The 19,657-nt window shown below is 37.7% G+C and overlaps 1 protein-coding gene across 1 annotated transcript in view; it reads left to right on the top strand.

Moving 5' to 3' along the window:
- Positions 1–18,393, top strand: part of hcrtr2 (hypocretin (orexin) receptor 2) — a 102,841-nt gene extending 84,448 nt beyond the window's left edge. Inside the window, exons 6-7 of the mRNA XM_026224735.1 lie at positions 15,491–15,612; positions 16,597–18,393. Coding sequence (XP_026080520.1) covers positions 15,491–15,612; positions 16,597–16,766 — 292 coding nt within the window. The 3' untranslated portion in view covers positions 16,767–18,393. The remainder of the gene's footprint in view (positions 1–15,490; positions 15,613–16,596) is intronic.
- Positions 18,394–19,657: the final 1,264 nt, after the last annotated feature.

The following is a 19,657-nucleotide window of genomic DNA, read 5'->3' on the forward strand; positions in this document are numbered from 1 at the left end:
TAGGGCTTGGACGCCAAGTTGCATTCTGGGACGTGGCGGCCATGTTGCCAGCTTCGCGAATGTAAACATACAGCCAGTTGAACGAGAAGAGCAGAGTTGGTAGAAAGAAAAAAAGATGTCAAAATCGCGAAAAGGTTGTGGGATTTATAAGGATACGCTAAATAGGGATGCCAGGGACCGGTATGTGGACAAAATCGGCTCTATTAACGGTTTGGATCCATATGAAATTCCCAACAAATAGTGGAGTACGGACGGAGACTTTTTGCCGCACGTTTGCATTACAGATATCTTCGGCTACCTTGTTTGTTTTGTGAGCGCCTACACTTCAGAATAGTTCCGAAGCTACAAGTCAAGTCTCATGTACAGTTCACAAATGGATGGGTTCAGGAGCTGCAAATCATAGAAACGGAACAGCGGCAAAACAGTATACAGTAATCCGGTAAGCTGCGCTCTAACGTTACCTAGTTGCTAGTTTAGTAACCGTTAGTGCTAACAACCATTCACACATGGACTTTTAACAATGTGTTTCAAAAGTGTAGTTAGTAGCTGTCCACCCTCACGTTTTTCCGGGCTTCTCACGTATTTGAGCTGTTTTCCCGCTCTCTTCCCGTTTTAGTATTTTCCTGTAAAATATCCCGTTAGCCCCTCCATCAGACCTGTCAAGTCTCAGTGTTGTTGTCCTGTTGCTACTGCTTGTCCTTCCAGCAAAACAGCTGTTTTCAAGCATCGTTTTGATTACTTGAAAGCAACCTTAGCATGATGTTGGGCTTTTTAAGATAGCGTTGTTGTTGTGAGAGCACGATTTCACGCCAATCTGTAACTAAAGTCACGTGAGACCTAGCTTCACAAATCGCTTAACGTTAGTTAATGCAGCAGTTTTATAGTACGACTTTTTGCTGTCAGCAGAGGGATAGCAACAAAAAGATGAATGTTGAAATTTTCCGTATTTTGGATGAGTAACTCGAGAAATTTCCCTTATTTTTAATGTTGACTCAAGCTATATAAATTAATATTCAGATGTTATGGTCTCCGTAGTCGCGCCTCCAAGCAGGAAAGTGGTGTAAAGTTAATCCATTCTCATTTTATTTTCCCCATGGCTATTATGTGTTGCGCTATTACACCCCACAATACAGCAACGGTTGAAAATGATCAAAATAGATTTTTAATTCATCAAATTAAGACACACGGATGAGAGGGAGTATGTCTAAACACTGCGCAGTAGTCCGAGTGGCAGTAAAGGAAGCATTCAACGTGGCGGCCACGCCAAGTAATGACGTCACGACGCCCAAGCCCTATTCTGTTCAGCTGGAGGGGGTTGGGTTTTGGATAGGTATTCATGGCTTGTGGGGTTCGAGATAAAGGTGTGAATTGCTCTTTCATATGGACAATGTCTTATGAGGCTTTCACTTGCTGAACCGGTTAATATAGGACTTTTGTTTTGGTTATATTCACAGTGCTGGCTCTCTCCGACGAGAGAAATGCAACATTCACACATTACACTATACCTTTTCGTTTAAAAACATTTCAAGCTTTCTGTAGATATATTTTTAATGTACCTATGTGAGACTGCACGATATTATATTAATTTAAAAATTATACATCCGTTATCATGAAAAATTCAAGTGATGAGACAGCGCCTCCCTGTGATTAATGCACATTAATAATTTTTGCACAAACACTTGAATATGAGCTTCTTATCACGAGTAAAATTCATGCCAACAGCCAACATATTTAGCTTTTTCAGAAGGTTGACTGCAAGAGTCAAGCGGGATGTTAAGAGTTTGTCTGTTTCTTTTACTGATTATTTTTGGGTTAAAGCATGATTTAAACAGATTCACACTCAATCGCTTTCGCAATAATGCATTCAGACAAATGTAATCTTACAGTGCTACAATATCAGCATGCTATCTGATTTTGAAATCTTGAAGAAGTTAATCGATCTGTTTAGATAAAATAACTGACAAAGATGTTATTTTCATCACAAACAAAATTTTCACAGCAGAAAGCAGCAATTAAAGATGTAATGCTTACAATGTTATTAGTTTGGCATGTGATATAGGGAAAAAGTTTACACATAGCTTAAGCCACTTTGAAACTCTTCTGTTATTTTTTTTTTAATTATTATTATTTTATATGCTATGTTATGAACATAACATTTCAAACATACTGAAATACTTTATTCACGGAGTGAAGGCGGAGCGTGTTTCTGGCATCAGTGCGCGTGGAGGGGAAGTTGTTGCTGCTCATAGATTCTGCTGTGAGTGAGAGAGATGTTTCACCTGACGAAAACGACCGCGCGAACACAAGCACAGCACATCCGCCAAAAATCAACCTGATGCAATGCTCGTTCATCGACTCACCAAGCGTTACTTTTGTAGGTTGCATGGCAGTAAATAATTCGATAATATGACCATGCAGTCAATACAGATATTTAATAAAAACATTAAAACAAGCAGGGCTGTAAAATAAAACAACAAAAACGCATGCCAGGTCTACACTGGACACGAGTGGAACGATCCAGCAAAAGACAATAGAACACAGTGATGGATACACTGGACACGATCCCCATCAGTGAACTGATGCTCGTTCTGTTTATGATGAAATGTTCTGACACTGCGTTCAGATGATTTGACATTATAGTGTGATGTCATCAAGTTTAGACACACTTTTCGCTGTGGGGCTCAGATGACAAATCTGGCGTCCGGTGTAGACACAGACAGTGACTGCTCTATTTACAAATAAGTTCTATAAGAAAAAATAAATAAATATCTAAACCAGCAGCATGACGAGATGGAAATATAAACTAGAAAAAATATTAACAGGTCCTCCATCCATGACACTGATAAAGAACTATATTAAAACTGTTGTAAAATTTCTTCGTCATTTGAATGTTGATTTAAAAATCGGTTTAAATCTTAAATCAGATTTTTTTTTTTCTAAAGTAAAAAAAAATGTGATTTTTTTATTTTTTTTAGGCCATATGATATTACCCTACTTTAAAAGCAAGTAAAGAAGGTTCCCTTTAAAATTACTTTAGTTGTCAATTACTAAAGCTTTTTTTTTTACATCCTGTGAATGTTGTTGATTATAATGAGAGAACTTTAGAGTTTCAAATATTTAATCGTGCCAGTTTAATTTTACTCGTTTCTTGTTTTAGGCAAATTAGGCCTAAATAATGGGAATGAAATTATACAGTGCTTCACATTTAAACATGCAACAATGTCTTAATCAGTTTACAGACAAATGTCTTTTTCCCAATAGGTTATGTCAAAATAAAGGACAGGTAACGAATAACAAAAATGCATGTTGTTTTATTAAAGGAAAAAATATATTTATATTTAAAATATAAATTAAAATATAGGCATAATATATGTTGGCATATATTAAAATATTGAAATTTTGCATATTAATCCGTGTAGCCTACCCCCCTAAAACAGGCTACCACTTTTAATGCTCGGATGCAAAGTAAACCACAATTTCTTTTGAATAATACAACTTATAATCAATATAATATAAATAATACTGCACACCTTTTAAATGTGTCCAATCTAAAATATGGTTTAATACCATGTAGCTTAGAAAATATAAGCACAGACTCTATCTCTTTCTCGTTCTAAGAAATGCACGTAACTTCATAAATACCAAACTTTCATCTGTGAATACTAAATATATTAAATATTTAAACTATAGTGTTTTTCTTTCATTTTCCTTGACTGAAGCAGTCAAATGTAACACATCAGTGAGAAAAAACTGACCTCTATTTGCGAAAATGTGCTTTGATGCGCTTGTTTGATAACTTGTGGTTAAAGCGATACTCAGCGGTCAAAATCTGCAAATGCACTTTATACCACCCCCGCCGCCATGGTACCCGATGTTTTCGATGTCTACTTAGTGTACGATGCTGCTTACGTGTTTTCTGGTGCGCCCAATAACAAAGATAACATGTCAGCAGTGTCATATGTCAGCAGCGTCACTGCAGTGAATGCGCTCACAATTGACCAGGAAGAGAAGACAATGCTGAATAATTTTATTTTTTTTTTGTACCAAAATGTATTTTCAATGCTTCAACAAATTCTAACTGACCCTCTGATGTCACATGGACTACTTTGATGATGTTTTTATTACCTTTCTGGACATGGACAGTATAACATACACACAGTTTCAATGGAGAGACAGAAAGCTCTTGGACTAAATCTAAAATAACTTTAGGGGGAGTCATTACAGGCATAATTTTGGTTGCACTTTATTTTACAGTACATGTACTAACATGTACTTATAGTGTACTTACAGTGTATTTATCTAAGAAAGTTCTGGTAACACAAGATAACTGCATCTGTTAGGGTTAGGTTTAGGGGTAGGTTTAGGGTTAGTACCTAGTTATTACATAGTTATTGTAATTACTATAATAAGTACATATTATGTACATGAGGAACAGGTGAACTAACCCTTTAACTTTAGTTTGATCTGAATGTGTCATGACAGTGTGCGTACACAACCACCCTATAATTTCAAAAATCGTCTAAGGTTAAGTATGTCAAGTCAAGTCAAGTCACCTTTATTTACATAGCGCTTTAAACCAAAATACATTGTGTCAAAGACAGCGGAGACCAGGACAACTAAAGCCCCATATACAAATCCCCTGTAAAGACCTTGTCTCAGAGGAGCACCAGGACAAGACCACAGGAAACAGATGATTATTCTGCACAATCTGACTTTGCTGCAGCCTGGAATTGAACTATTGGTTTTGTCTGGTCAGAGGAGAACTGGCCCCCCAAACTGAGCCTGGTTTCTCCCAAGGTTTTTTCTCCATTCTGTCACCGATGGAGTTTCGGTTCCTTGCCGCTGTCGCCTCTGGCTTGCTTAGTTGGGGTCACTAATATCATCTACAGCGATATTGTTGACTTGATTGCAAATAAATGCACAGACACTATTTAACTGAACACAGATGACATCACTGAATTCAATGATGAACTGCCTTTAACTATCATTTTGCATTATTGACACATTGTTTTCCTAATGAATGTTGTTCGGTTGCTTTGACGCAATGTATTTTGTTTAAAGCGCTATATATATAAAGGTGACTTTGACTTTGACACACAGAGCACTTCCATTGGACTGATTATACACGTTATTCAGAGACTTCTTGCTGGACGCATTCCCCATTTGTTCTCGACGCAGCTCGAGTTCCTGAAGAGGAACTATGTAGTGATCCAGCTTCATCTACAGAAAAAGTAAGAAAAGGTTTTTTTTTTTTGTGTAGTGTTTTTATGAATCTTTGCAAATTGCCTTTTCTAATAATGTGTTAGTTAGCAAGTACCACGGCTAAATGTGGCTCCAGTGTCATGAGAATGGCTCGTCACAGGGGGCGAGCCAAGATGGTGTCAGATGCAGAGAGTTTTTTGATTTGGTATTCATTTTTCACACCCACTGAGCAACTTTATAGACTTTTGAAAGATGTATTGAGTAAGGCATTGAACAATGGAGCAACAAATGGCTAATTTAGTAACCTTTAACCTTTAGAAATAATCAAAGTTTATACTGACATCTGAAAGCTATATAGTTCAAAGATCTCTTCCCCTTCAGCTATATGATCTAATGGCAGAAAACAGACAAGGGCCAAAACAGACAAAGGAAAATTTGATTTAGGAAGAGATCATTCTGCTGACCATGCAGAATGCCGAAAAAAAAGAAAAAGGAAGTCATGGAGACGCATTCCTATGCTCGATGCAGTAGTCCAGAGCTAACATTAATTCCGGTCCCGGATTCAGAGCCATGCACGCCAGTCCAAAGAAAAGTAAATCTGAGCCAAAGCTTGCAGATGTACAGAATAACTTGGTGCAAATATCGGTGGAGATAATTCAGAAGAACATCAGAGGAGAATTTCAGAGTTAGAAGAAAGAATGAATGAAGCTGAAAGATACCAAAAAAAGATATAGAATGTCAAACAACAAGTGATTGACATACTGTATGGTACTGGAGGCTGCAAATACTGTAACTTTCGTCATCACATTGATGTTGTTCATTGTGTTTGGAAGAAAAGCACAGAGAAGGTTTGACTGGACATCTTGAGGTCTATGGTGAGATCAGCCAAGGAGCACTTATTTGGTGTTTTTGTGATATTCAGTTAGGTTATTTATGTCAATGGTCTTGGATGAATGGAAAACATTTGACTTCAATAATCTATGAAGAGTAGGGGTGGGCTGATAGATCTAAATCAATGCCAACACTGGTATTAGTATTGGATTGATACAATTGTAACTTAATCGATATTTTAATTTAAATATCTCTCATCTACGTTCATTACACTTTGCTCGTGTCTTCTACCTCTACAATCCTGAGCAAACGCTGCAGTGCTTTCACAACCTGGCCCACTTTGCTACTCCTCCCCCTCCTGCTGCTCTGCTGTGATTCATTGTTGTGTCGTCACGTGACTCACTAACACAATGTGCCGAGGATCAGCGAACAGAGTGAGCGAAGCTGATAGCACACTGAAGTCCAGAAGGGGGGCTCAGGGAATGTAATTGCACAGGCATATTTGTTCTTTGTTTGTTCTTCAGTAATAATTGTGGTAACACTTTATAATAACTGCACACTATTAATCATTAATTAAGCATTAGTAAACAGATAATTCATAATTTATAAAGCATTAATAGACAGTAATAATCAGTTCATAAATACAGATATATGCTTTATTCTTGATTTAAAAGCATATCTATAATGTGTAATTTCATACTTTATTCATGATCAATTTATAATTTCTCGAAGTATAGCATTATTTACAAACCAGTTATTTAGGAGTTGCCAGTGATTCATAAGATCACAAGAAATGTAGTAAATTCAGGTAGTTATAAAGCATTTAGTAGTGGTCAGTTAACTATTTATGTGAGCTCATCTAAAGTGAGGACTATTTATGCCTTGTAAAGCATTTATAAAGGATATTTAAAGGCTCAGTTATCTTCTAAACAAAAAAACAGAAACAAACACAACACAGTGATACAGAACATAGAAATATTAACAGCCTTTAAATCTCATTTGTAAAAGCTTTACAAGGCATAAATAGTCCTCACTTTAGATGAGCTCACAAAAATAGTTAACTAACAACTACATATGTTTTAGAACTACCTGAATTAACCCTGAATTACAGTAGAAATACATGTTAATAAACCATTTATTAACGCTATAAGTAACTATTACTATATGTCTGAATAAAAAGATGTATGAATGCACATTTAAATAGTTTATTAATCATTTACTTACAATTTCTAAGTGATCTTTTGAACCACTGACAACTCCTTAATAACTGTTGTGTAAATAATGCTATACTTAATTTAGAAATTATAAATTGATCATTAATAAAGTATGAAAAAACAATTATTAAATACATTATAGATATGCTTTTAAATCAGGTATAAAGCATTTATATCTGTATTTATAAACTGCTTATAAATGTCTATTAATGCTTTATAAATGATGAATTAACTGTTTCCTAATGCTTAACTAATGATTAATCGCATGCAGTTTTATAAAGTGTTACCATAATTGTGTGCACTTTATTTCATTTGCTTTTAAAACTAGAAAAAAAGGAGAAATTATTACTCTTTTTTTTTTTTTTTTTTTTTTTTTTTTTTTTAAAGGCTGTAAAGAATTCATTCTACAGTGCCTAATAACTAATAATGTTGTGGACTTCAATACATTAATATTAAGTATTGCCTAAATAATTTATCATTCGTTCACCTCAGAAATAATGACATAGACCTACTGCTCTCCCCTTTTTAAGTAAAAAGTATAATATTGGTATCGATATCGGCAATACTGACCCTATATGTATTTTGGTAATGGATCGATACCAAATTTTGCAGTATCACCCACCACTAATGAAGAGATTATGTCTTTGTTTATATGAGTTCAATGTTAAGAGAATTTGTGATTTGTTAAAGAGAAAAGCAATTTGTTTTATTTTCATTATTTCTTAAAAGATTTAAAGCTGCCTTTTACAGGAGTCAAGTCACCTTTATTTATATAGCGCTTTAAACAAAATAAATTGCGTCAAAGCAACTGAACAACATTCATTAGGAAAACAGTGTGTCAATAATTCAAAGTGACAGTTAAAGGTAGTTCATCATTGAATTCAGTGATGTCATCTCTGTTCAGTTTAAATAGTGTCTGTGCATTTATTTCATCTCCACTGACCAGACGAAACCAGCAGTTCAATTCCAGGCTACCAAGAGACTTACTGTGGAAATACAAACATGGGATTGCCCAGAAAAAGGGGAATCACAACGCTTGGAGGCACCTAGTCCAACACAGGGCTGACTGAAGGTGCATGCACGCAAGTGTTGGACATCAACAGTGCTAGAGGAACCCAGGGCATCCAGTCCAAAGGACACAGGCTCTACACTAAGATTATAAAATCTTGCAAATGTGTTAGGTGTTGCCCAACCCGCAGCTCTACAGATGTCTGTTAGTGAGGCGCCATGTGCCAGCACCCAGGAGGAGGCTACACTCCTAGTTGAGTGAGCTCTCACCCCTAGGGGGCATGGCAGGTCTTGAGCCTGATAAGCCAGGAAAATAGCATCCACTATCCAGTGGGATAACCTCTGATTGGAGACAACCTTTCCCTATCTGCTGGCCTCCGTAACAAATAAAGAGTAAGTGCGGAGCGCATGTACTGGACCGAGTAGCGCCAGGGCTGGGTCTGCCTCCTCCAGAGGCAGTGCTTGAAAATTCACCACATGATCTCTAAAGGGAGTTGTCTGAACTTTGGGCATGTATACAGGCCGGGGTCTCCAGATAATGTGAGAGATGGCCGGCCCGAATTCCAGCCACGCTTCGTCAACTGAAAATGCCTGCGGGTCCCTGACCCTCTTAACCAAAGCCAAAGCCATCAGGAGCACAGTTTTCAATGATAAAACTTTAGCTCTACTGAGAGCAAGGGCTAGAAGGGAGCCCTCTGCATTGCCGACAGAACAACTGCGATGCCCCAAGAGGTCACAGTGTTGTCTATACGGACCAGAATGTGCTTGTGCTTCAGCAGGGCCCTGAAGCGGTGCAGAGCAAGTCTTACTGCTAGCAACTCGAGGCAATTGACATGCCACTGAAGTCTGGGTCATGTCCAGGAACCTGATGCAGCATGCCCGTTACACATGGCACCCCAGCCCGTGGCAGAGAGATCTGTTGACACAACAACATGTCTGGACACTGGTTCTAGGGGAACGTCAGCCCAAAGAAATGAGAAGTCCAACCATGGGGTGAAGGTTCCGAGGCATGGTGATGGTCACTCGGAGCGTGCCCTGTTGCCATGCCTATCTCAAGACTCGGTCGTGAAGCCAGTGCTGAACAGTCTCATATAAAGCAACCCGAGCTGTATGACTGCCACTGTGGATGCCATATGCCCCAGGAGCCTCTGAAACAGTTTCAGTGGAACTGCTCTTTTGAATGACCCTAAAATATTTGACCCTTGAATGACCAATTCAGCAGTGACTGCATGTTCTCGTTCGTAAGCTGCGCGAACATGGTGAACGAGTCTATTTCCATACTAAGAAAAGAGATCCTCTTCACAGGGCAGAGTTTGCTCTTTTCCCAATTGACCCGAAGATCCAGACGGGCAAGATGTCTGACCACAGGATACCTGTGCTTGTGAAGGCTCAGGAGTGAACTAGAATCAGCCAGTCATCGAGGTAGTTGAGGATAATGACACCTTGTTCCCTAAGAGGAGCCAGGGCACCCTCTGCGACTTTTGTAAAGACGCGGGGAGACAGGGCCAACTCGAATGGGAAAACCTTGTACTGATATGCCTGCCCCTCGAAAGCAAACCAAAGAAAAGGTCTGTGTCGAGGAAGAATGGAGACATGAAAGTAGGCATCCTTCAGGTTGATTGATGAAAACCAATCCAACGGACGAATGCATTTGAAAATGTGCTTGGACTTTAGCATCTTGAACGGAAAACTTTGAAGAGCTTGGTTCAAGGCATGCAAGTCCAGGATTGGCCATAACCTACCTGTTTTCTTGGGTACTATGAAGTAGGGGCTGTAAAAGCGGAACTTCATCTCGGCTGGATGAATTGGCTCTATCACCCTTTGCCAGCAGGGTTGCATCCTCTGCACACATGACAGGAGCATCCTTGCTCACTATTGTCGCCCGAGCACCCTGAAACTGCGAACTGAATCACGTAGGATGAGCCAGAGGTACAGGCCGAGAGCTCTAGCCAGGCTCCCAGAAACCGATCCAGCAGAGTCAAGAGAACTACAGGCATACCCACAGTGGGGCAACGAGGCAGAATAGACAGCCCCGGCATGGGAGGCATAGGCTCCCTTAGTGGGGACTGAGTGTGAGCACTCATCTGATTCCGAGTGGCAAAGAGGGAATAAGAAGGCAATGCATTCTCGAGAAATGGCAAGAGAAGAGGGGAATTAAAGCGGTGAGGAAGCACATCGTCTGGTGGTCTCTTGGGACCCAGAGGTAGAGGAAACAGCTCTTTCAATTAACGTTTGGGCAAAAAGAAAATGAGAAAAAAAAAGGATTCTCCCCTTGCTCTCCTCTGGGGGAAGGAGTGGTCCTGCTACCATCTCCTGATGAGCTGACATCCCCAAATCCAGGTCGCCCATCTCAGGGACACCACTTGGCCTGATGCTTGGCAGGTTTAGGGGAAGAGACAGGCTGCACCAACCTTCTGCGGTCATCTCCTCTCTGCGGCCAGGGTGAAGGCTGCTGCTGTGGCCGAGCGGGAGTAGAGGACACCACTGGGAGGTGCCCTCAGCAACGAACAAGCTGAGGTGGCTGTGCCGGCAGCAGTGTGGAGGCAGCAGCGGGCCACCAGGTCAGGATATGCTTCTTGGTTGCAGAGAACTTCTGGGTAAAATTCTCCAGCTGGTCACAGAAGAGGCCAGCCTAGAAGACCGCGGAGTTAAGGAGCTGAGTCTGATCAGACTCCCTCATGTCTGCCTGGTTTAGTCATAGGTGGTGCTCCTGGACCACCAAAGTAGACATGACCTAACCCAAGGTGTGCACAGTAACCTTCGTTGCACGAAGGTTGGTAGCAATGCGCGCCCCCTGCAAAACCTCTGGGTCAGCACTGCCCCGTGGACCTCTTTGAGCACCTTGGCCTGGTAGACCAGATGGTGTGAAGGGCAAAAGCGGCCTGACCTGCAGATCTGTAAGACTTGGCCACAAGCATGGATGAGAAACTTATAGACCTTGGGACCACCAGGCCATGTGGAGGTGCTCTGTGGACAAAATTGCATCCCAACAGAATGCTCCACTGGGGGAATCCCAGCATACCCCTTTGCTGTTCTGCCATTGTGACCAGTAAAGGTGGAGGAAGCACCAGAATGGTTTTGGGTGGACAAATGTGCATTCCAAGAACTGGTCAATGGGGGGGGGGGGTGTTGGGGCTGGCCATCAGTACGAGCAGCCCCCAGGAACAAATAGTCCACCCTCGAGTGCTCGGGACAGTGTGGAGAATTCCACTCAAGCCCGATGTTCTCAGATGTCCAGGAAAGCACGGCCGTCAGCTCAGGATCAGACTCGGGCAACGCAGGCACTCCAGAGGGAGGCAACGCAGCTGAATCTTCATCTCCCGAGGCTCGAGCCCCGAATGAGATGTCAGGAGTCTGAGAAGGTCCAGCAAATAGCCCTCTTAAGAGTAGAGGAGCTAGAACGGGGTGCGGCAGAGGGGACTCTATACCTTTTAAGGTAATCAAGTCTCGATCTTAACTCCGAAATGGTCATGTCCCTGCAATGAGAACATGAGTCATCCATGAACGCAGTCTCAGCATGCTGAAAGCCCAGACACATGACACAGCAATTGTGGCCGTCACAGGAGCTATATATCGACCACATCCAGAAACACACGGGCGGAATGACATCTTTAAAAAGACGCAAACACAAACCAAACTATTTTTGAAGCTCTTTCAGTAGTGGTGAAGTGTCAGGGGAACATGGGAGCAGAAGGCAGGAAACTCTTGACAAACCGCTGAATCAGGCCATCACACCAACACCAGGTGACTTGCTTTGTACACACTCCGGTGAAACCAGCAGGAGATGTGCTCGGCTCCAAAGTGAAAGCTTGAATTTGAGTCAATTGCGCAACTTGACTGAAAGGGAACCAAAACTCCATCTTTGACCGAATAGAGAAAAAAACGTTGGGAGAAACCAGGCTCAGTCGAGGGCCAGTTCTCCTCTGACCAGACAAAACCAGCAGTTAAATTCCAGGTTGCAGGAAAGTCAGATGGATTTGAACAGTGGTGGTTTCTCTATTTTTTTACATTGAGAGCATAGGTCATAATTTAGATATATTTTTGAGATGGAAAAATGCTGTTTTACAAATGCTAGAAATGTGGCTTTCAAAGGAAAGATTGCTATCAAATAACACACCTAGGTTCCTAACTGATTACAAAGAATTGACAGAGCAGCCATCCTGCATTCTAATTTATTACTTGTAGAGTTTTTAGGTCCTATGATTAACACCTCTGTTTTTTTTTCAGAATTTAGCAGTAAGAATTACTCCTTATCAAGGTTTTTATATTGACTATGCATTCTGTTAATTTTTCAGATTGGTATGGTTTTCGGGGCCTCGAGGAAATATAGAGCTAAGTGTTATCAGCATAACAGTGAAAGCTAACACTGTGCTTCCTGATGATATCTCCCAAGGTTAACATGTAAAGTGTGAAAAGTAACTGTCCTAGTACTGAGCCTTGAGGTACCCCATACTGTGCTTGTGATCAATATGATACCTCTTCATTCACTGCAATGAAATGATGGCGGTCAGATAAGTATGATTTGACCCTTGCTAATGCATTTCCATTAATGCCAGCAAAGTTTTCTAGTCTATTCAAGAGAATGTTGTGGTCATTAGTGTTGAATGCAGCATTTATGAATGCAGATCCAGTAGCACTAAAAGAGAGATACAACCATGATTATATGATAAGAGCAGATAATTTGTAACTCTAAGGAGAGCAGTCTCAGTACTATGATATAGTTTAAATCCTGACTGGAAATCCTCAGGAAACAGATACCATTTTTCTCTAAGAAGGAATATAATTGTGAGGATACTACCCTTTCTAGTATTTTGGACAAAAAAGGAAGATTTAAGATCTGTTTGTAATTAACTAGTTATTCGGGGGACATTTTGGGGACATATCCTAATGACAATAATTAATTCATAATAGTCAGAAGATGATCTATGACTTCTGGAAGCACCTCTTTTAGGAGCTTAGATGTAATAGGGTCTAATATACATGTTGTTGGTTTAGATGATTTACAAAGTTTATACAATTCTTCCTCTCCTAAAGTAGAGCATGAGTGGAACTGTTCCTCAGGGGATCTATAGTGCATAGTCTGATGCGATACTGTAGCTGACGGCTGCATGGTTACAATTTTATCTCTAATAGTATCGGTCTTATAAGTAAAGTAGTTCATAAAGTCATTACTGCTGTGCTGTCGGGAAATGTCAACACCTGTTGTTGCTTTATTTTTTGTTAATTTAGCCACTGTATTGAATAAATACCTGGGGTTATGTTTGTTTTCTTCTAAACGAGATGAAAAATAATCAGATCTAGCAGTTTTTTATGTGTTTCTGTAGGATAGTGTACTTTATACCACGGTGTCAGACTGTTTTCCTTAATCTTCCTTAAGGGATAAAGGAGCAACCATATCTAAAATGCTAGAAAAATAGAGAGTCCATAGTTACTGTTACATCATTAAGCTGTTCTGAGGTTTTGGATATAACAAAGAATTGAGATAAATCAGGAAATATTTACTTTACAGTTTTAGCTAAATGAAGTTTACACAAGACTAGATAATGATCTGTGATGTCATCGATTGGCTGCATAATTTCAACACCATCAACCATCAACAATTCCATGTGGCAGTATTAAATCTAGAGTATGATTTTGACAATGAGTAGCACCCGAGACGTGTTGCCTAACCTCAACAGAGTTCAAAATTTCTATGAATGCTGATCCCAATGCATCTTTTTCATTCACAACATGGGTATTAAAATCACCAAGAATTAAAACTTTATTTAACTTTAAAACTGTAGCCAGCTCTAACTCGGATATAAAATCAGCAAATTATTTAATAAATTATATATGGTGCCTTTTTGGCCATTTGATATATATATATATATATATATAGATATATATATATATATATATATATATATATATATATATATATATATATATATATATATATATATAAATTATATATATATATATATATATATATATATATATATATATATATATATATATATATATATATATATATATATATAAATGATATATATATAAATGATATATATATATATATATATATATATATATATAAATGATATATATATAAATGATATATATATATATATATATATATATATATATATATATATATATATATATATATATATATATATAATATATGATATATGATAAATATTTTATAAAATGTAGCAACACCTCCCCCTTTATCTTTTGAATGCGGCTCATGTTTATAAAAGTAATCTTGGGGGTAGTCTCATTTAAAATAATGTAATCATCAGGTTTTAGATACTGTTTTATCAGTAAGTAACTGTTAATGAGTGAGTCATTGAGATTCAATCGATTCATTCAAATGGCTGATTCATTCAGGAATAAAAATAAAATTTAAAATTAAAAAAATTATCTCAACCATCCCTTGTGTTGTTCAGAGATGCAAAAAACACTTAATGCTAACTTTAAAGTTGTATAAAATCAATATTGCATTTGTTATCTTGCTGACATTTGGAGAAAAAAACAGCACTCTCTGTGTGATATACAGTATATTAATTATATGAAATTATATATATGTACATGAATATATATGAATTATGTACATAAAATACATTTTTTACAGTTTACAATTTCGAATGCCTTGAATTTTGTTGATTATAAATGCATTTGAATAGACAAAATCATAGCGTACGATTTTTCGTGATAAACTCTGTAATATCAGATTGCACTTCATCGTACAACCCAGCCTTGACTTGAATGGAAAATGAAATAATACAAGTTTAACACTTGTTTACACATGAGCAATTATTAATGGAAATGTAATGGAATGAAAGTTGACAGAAATGTAAAAACTAGTGTAAAAGTGGTAGTTCTTATAGTGATTTAATACATTGTTCTTAGTGATGTGAGGCAAAATGTTCTCTAAGGCTGCTCAGATAACATCTGTTAATTGTGCAGCCCTTTGTACTCTGAATTCTGTTCAAACCAAGTATCTATATCTACAATGAATTCTGGTCTAGTAAAGCTTTTGAAATACCCAGACACACTTCTTTAAGATGGTTTGCAGAAGGTATGTATTTGAATGAACTGAAGGCTGTAATAACATGCCTATAAAAATCGGCTCCTTTTTAGGTCTTCAGAGGAGGGGACAAATGCATTTGAAAGCCTTAGATCTATAATAAATGCTCTATTTGCACTGCCTTGTTTTGATGGTGTTTTTTATGTTTTTGTCCACCCGTCTGTAGAGTATTTGGCGCTTTTAAGAACACGGACAACAGAGAGAGTGTCTATGCCTGGTTCACCTTCTCACACTGGCTTATATACGCCAACAGTGCCGCTAATCCAATTATCTACAATTTCCTCAGTGGTGAGTATTTGACACCTTTCCGCAACATCATAGGTTCCACCAAAATTCCAATTCTTTCTTCTTCACACACCAGAGGGAAATCATCATCATGTTAGCAGAGAAATGTGTGAATTGATCTGGGTGTGTCAAATAAGAAATACATATGGATGACCAGAGTTGAGAACAACTGCGCTATATGTCATTTCCTCCATCTGCTGGTCACACTAAGGCATCGCATCTTTCATTCCTTACCCAGCCTGCAAACACACAGAGAACTTCAAAGCTTTGAAATGCCTTTTCCCTCCAGTTACATCCTACACCTTTTCATTCCAAACCAGCACGCTAATTATTTCTTCATTAGCACTGCAGTATTCTCTTTGTGCACAGGTTTGATAATACTGAGTATTTCATTACCTGGTCAAGGACGCTTTAGACATCATTTAAAACAGATTTAGTGTGCCTACTGAAGATGAATTAATCCCACCAAGTAGGTTTGAATTTGAAAGGTCTGAAAAGAGTTGCTGATGTTTTTGTTTTGCTTTTTTTCTAATCAAATTAATAATTTTTGTCATATTGCCCCAATGATAAACTGTTCTACTCCTAAAAGTACAGTGTTCAGTGCATAAAATAAAAATAAATAAATAAATAAATAAAAATTAGATGATGTACTGACATGACTAGAGGCATTTCCAGGTTGCTATTTCCTTCCTTTATCGTTCTGTTTTTTTTGTTCTGGCTTATATAGGCATGCCCACAGGCCACATGAACCTGTCAGTGATCACAGTTGTGAATGTAAAAAAAATAATGTTAATTAAGTAGCATTAGTTAACACTGTGTACACAAGTGTGGGTGTTCTAACTGATGTTCATTTGGGAATGCCATTTGACACAGTTTAATCCACAGCCTGCGCTCACTTATCTGTGAAGAAATGGATTTAAATGGATTCTGAAAGGCTTAAGGTTAATTTGACATTTTAAATCAAATCCTAAATATATTTCCATGCAGGTAAATTTCGAGAGGAGTTCAAAGCAGCGTTCATCTGTCATTGTTCCGGAACAGATGAGACACACCAGGAGAGAGTCAGAGCGAGAACCAGCACAGATAGCCGCAAGTCCCTGTCTACCCAAGTAAACAACTTTGACAACATCTCCAGGATATCTGACCAGGCTGTGTAGCTCCATCATGAGGAGGGTTTGCTGGTTTAATCCTGCGGACTGCCACTTCACAAGTCACCACCGCTGACTAGAAAAACACAGACATGCCATATGCCAGACTTACAGATGGAAGGACTGAACAAACCTATTAGCCTCTGTGAATTATCCACACTTTTGGAAAACTACATTGTGTCTAATGCAAGAGCACATGAACCTTCAGTAGATTTTTATTTATTTATTTTTTTCCCCTTCTGAGCCAAGATGTATAGGTGATGTACTGCTTAATCCACAGAGATGATAACTGATAACACATATGATATTGGGTCTGAAACATATTGTTGATGTAATGCTGCATTATTCAACTCAGGATTCAACACTTTCTCCTTTCACGTTTTATGTAGAGACAACTATAAGTAAGTAATCTGTGAGTTATCTGAGAAGTTTAAAGACTGCAGCACCGCTGAAACATTGCTTTGTTTGTTTGTCCATCCTAACAAGCTGATCTCAGTAATACTGGCTCACCAGTCATCTGAATTTTGGATGGTAATCTTTGTTTGATGGGCCAGCAACTGATCCATTTAAGAAGCCTGCTTAAAAATCAAACAGTATTTTATTATTATTATTATTAAGCCCCTAGTGTTGAAGACTTCAGAGAACAGGCTACACTTTACACAAGGCATGCATCAACAGTTTCAAGTACTTATAAACAAAAAGGATACTGTGTGTGTGTGTGTGTGTGTGTGTGTGTAGTTCCATGTTTAAACAATTTGGAATGTTTCTCTACTATAAGAATACATCTTTTCAGGTACAGTTCACTCTAGTTTAGTCTCAGTCAGGTCTCAAGATCTCAAGAACATAAAAAAATAGATAAAAAACAAACAAACAAACAAAAAAAACTTCAGGATAGAATTTTGATTGTTCACTTAGTGTAAATTTCTATATATGCTTGCAGATAAATGTCTGTTTTATTTCCAGTGTAAAGCATCTGTGTTGTGTGGTGTTTGCATTTATTTCTAATGGAGTTGTTTTGACATTTTGCACAGTCCAGCAGTAATTATTTGCTCTGAGTGTTTGCTTGTTGAGTCAGGAAGCCTGGAGCGCTTGCTGTCGTGACTATTATCCGTCAGATGATTACAGAGCCATAAAACAGAACAATGGCACAATAATGAATCTTTGTTCAAGTGTGGTACACATCACAAGCACAGACAGGTGAACAGCAGGGCATTGAACGACTTAGGATTTTGTTATCTCTCAGGTGCTTGCTTTGAGGTCTTGTGTAATTTATTCAAAACGTGTGCTGCTACTTATGACATTTATACATAAATACACTGAATGTGTCGATGTGTTTGAAATTATGTTTGTGTATATGGATTCCAATTTCCCTTAAAAAAAATAGCTTTAGTTTGCAAATATGTAAATTATTTTCATACATGCTGACTTTTAAACAGTTTTAACACAGAAAAGAAAGTGAATTACTTTTGTCTATGTAGGTGCAATCTAAATATAAATAAACAATATCAACACAAGTAACTGAATGTTTTGCCAGCACTAATATGCATAAAATATTTTAAACCAGCGTGGAAATATACAATGTTCTGAGTTGTTCTTTTCAGGATTTTCATTTATTTTCATGCCATTTTTATAAATAATTGAGTGATATAAATCTACTTTGTAACTTATTATTATACATTTTTTTCACTATATACTTTTTTTTTCAGAAGCACTTTTTTTTAGCAGCTGCTAACTTCTATCAAAAAAAAATAATAAATCATACAAGGAACCAAGGTCCTGTCATCTGCGCTAAAAAGCTATTCAGCAGACATATTATTATTGCATGTCAAATAACTTTTCTTATTAATAAGTCACTTTGAATAAGTGTCCGCTAAATGAATGTGTAAAACTGTGAAAGTAGTTAATAAAAGAAGATTTTTTGATTTTTATTTTTTTTTACATAAAGTACAGTCTAAGTTAGTTTATTAAACAAATGTCTTAAATCTGAAAATGCAAAAATAAATGGGTTATGTTAAGATTGAAATTAAACAATATCACAAGAGCAAGAGTGGTGTTGTTCTGAATTTCAACACAAATCTACTTTTTGATTCTTATTTCTGGTTGTAAATTTGCTGAGATAAGAAGCAGAAATATCAGGAAAAATTAAACACTGTAGTAAGTTTCAACATTATCCTGCTTTAGCTTTGCTATTTGCAGTGCAGCTATTATTCAACACTATTTTAAACTACATACCCTAGTCAAGTGAGAAAATAAATGCTGAAAAAGATTTATTTTGTGCTAAGTAATGCACTTAATGAAAATTTAGTATTACTAAATTGGAACGACTGATTTTGATCATTTTGTGATTTTTTGCTTAATGCACTTTAATTGTGTGGAATAAGGTCTAAATAAAAATATTCTGAAGTATATTTAATTGTGCTAATGTTGAACCATTGCAAGGTACACTTAAAATGTATTGCATTTTAAGGCTGATATTATTCAAAGATCATCCAATCCTAATCAATATTAGCATTAAAACTAGGGCGGGTAATTAAACTTGTTAATTAGATTAATGAGTTATGGAGAAAAATAACACGTTCAATTTATTAACGCATTTAACAGACTTGTCACGCCCCAGACCTATGTAGATCATCTGCCATTTCATACAGTCGACTGATGAATAATGAGGCAGGGCAACAACTTACTGCGTGATGGAGAATATCCCTAAAATGCAAGATATGGGGCAAAATGCCCCTGTTTGAAATTTTGTCTCTCATTTACATCTCATAGACATATCACACTAGACTAAGTGCAATATCACAGGAGTGCAAAAAGGATACTCATCTTATAGCACATCAGTTCATTAAGAAGTTAATATTGTGTTATTTTGTCTGTTTTGCTCAATTTTGCCAACCAAAATA

The sequence above is a fragment of the Carassius auratus genome, chromosome 38 (genome assembly GCF_003368295.1).
Source record: "Carassius auratus strain Wakin chromosome 38, ASM336829v1, whole genome shotgun sequence".
In the NCBI taxonomy this organism is placed as follows: domain Eukaryota; kingdom Metazoa; phylum Chordata; class Actinopteri; order Cypriniformes; family Cyprinidae; genus Carassius; species Carassius auratus.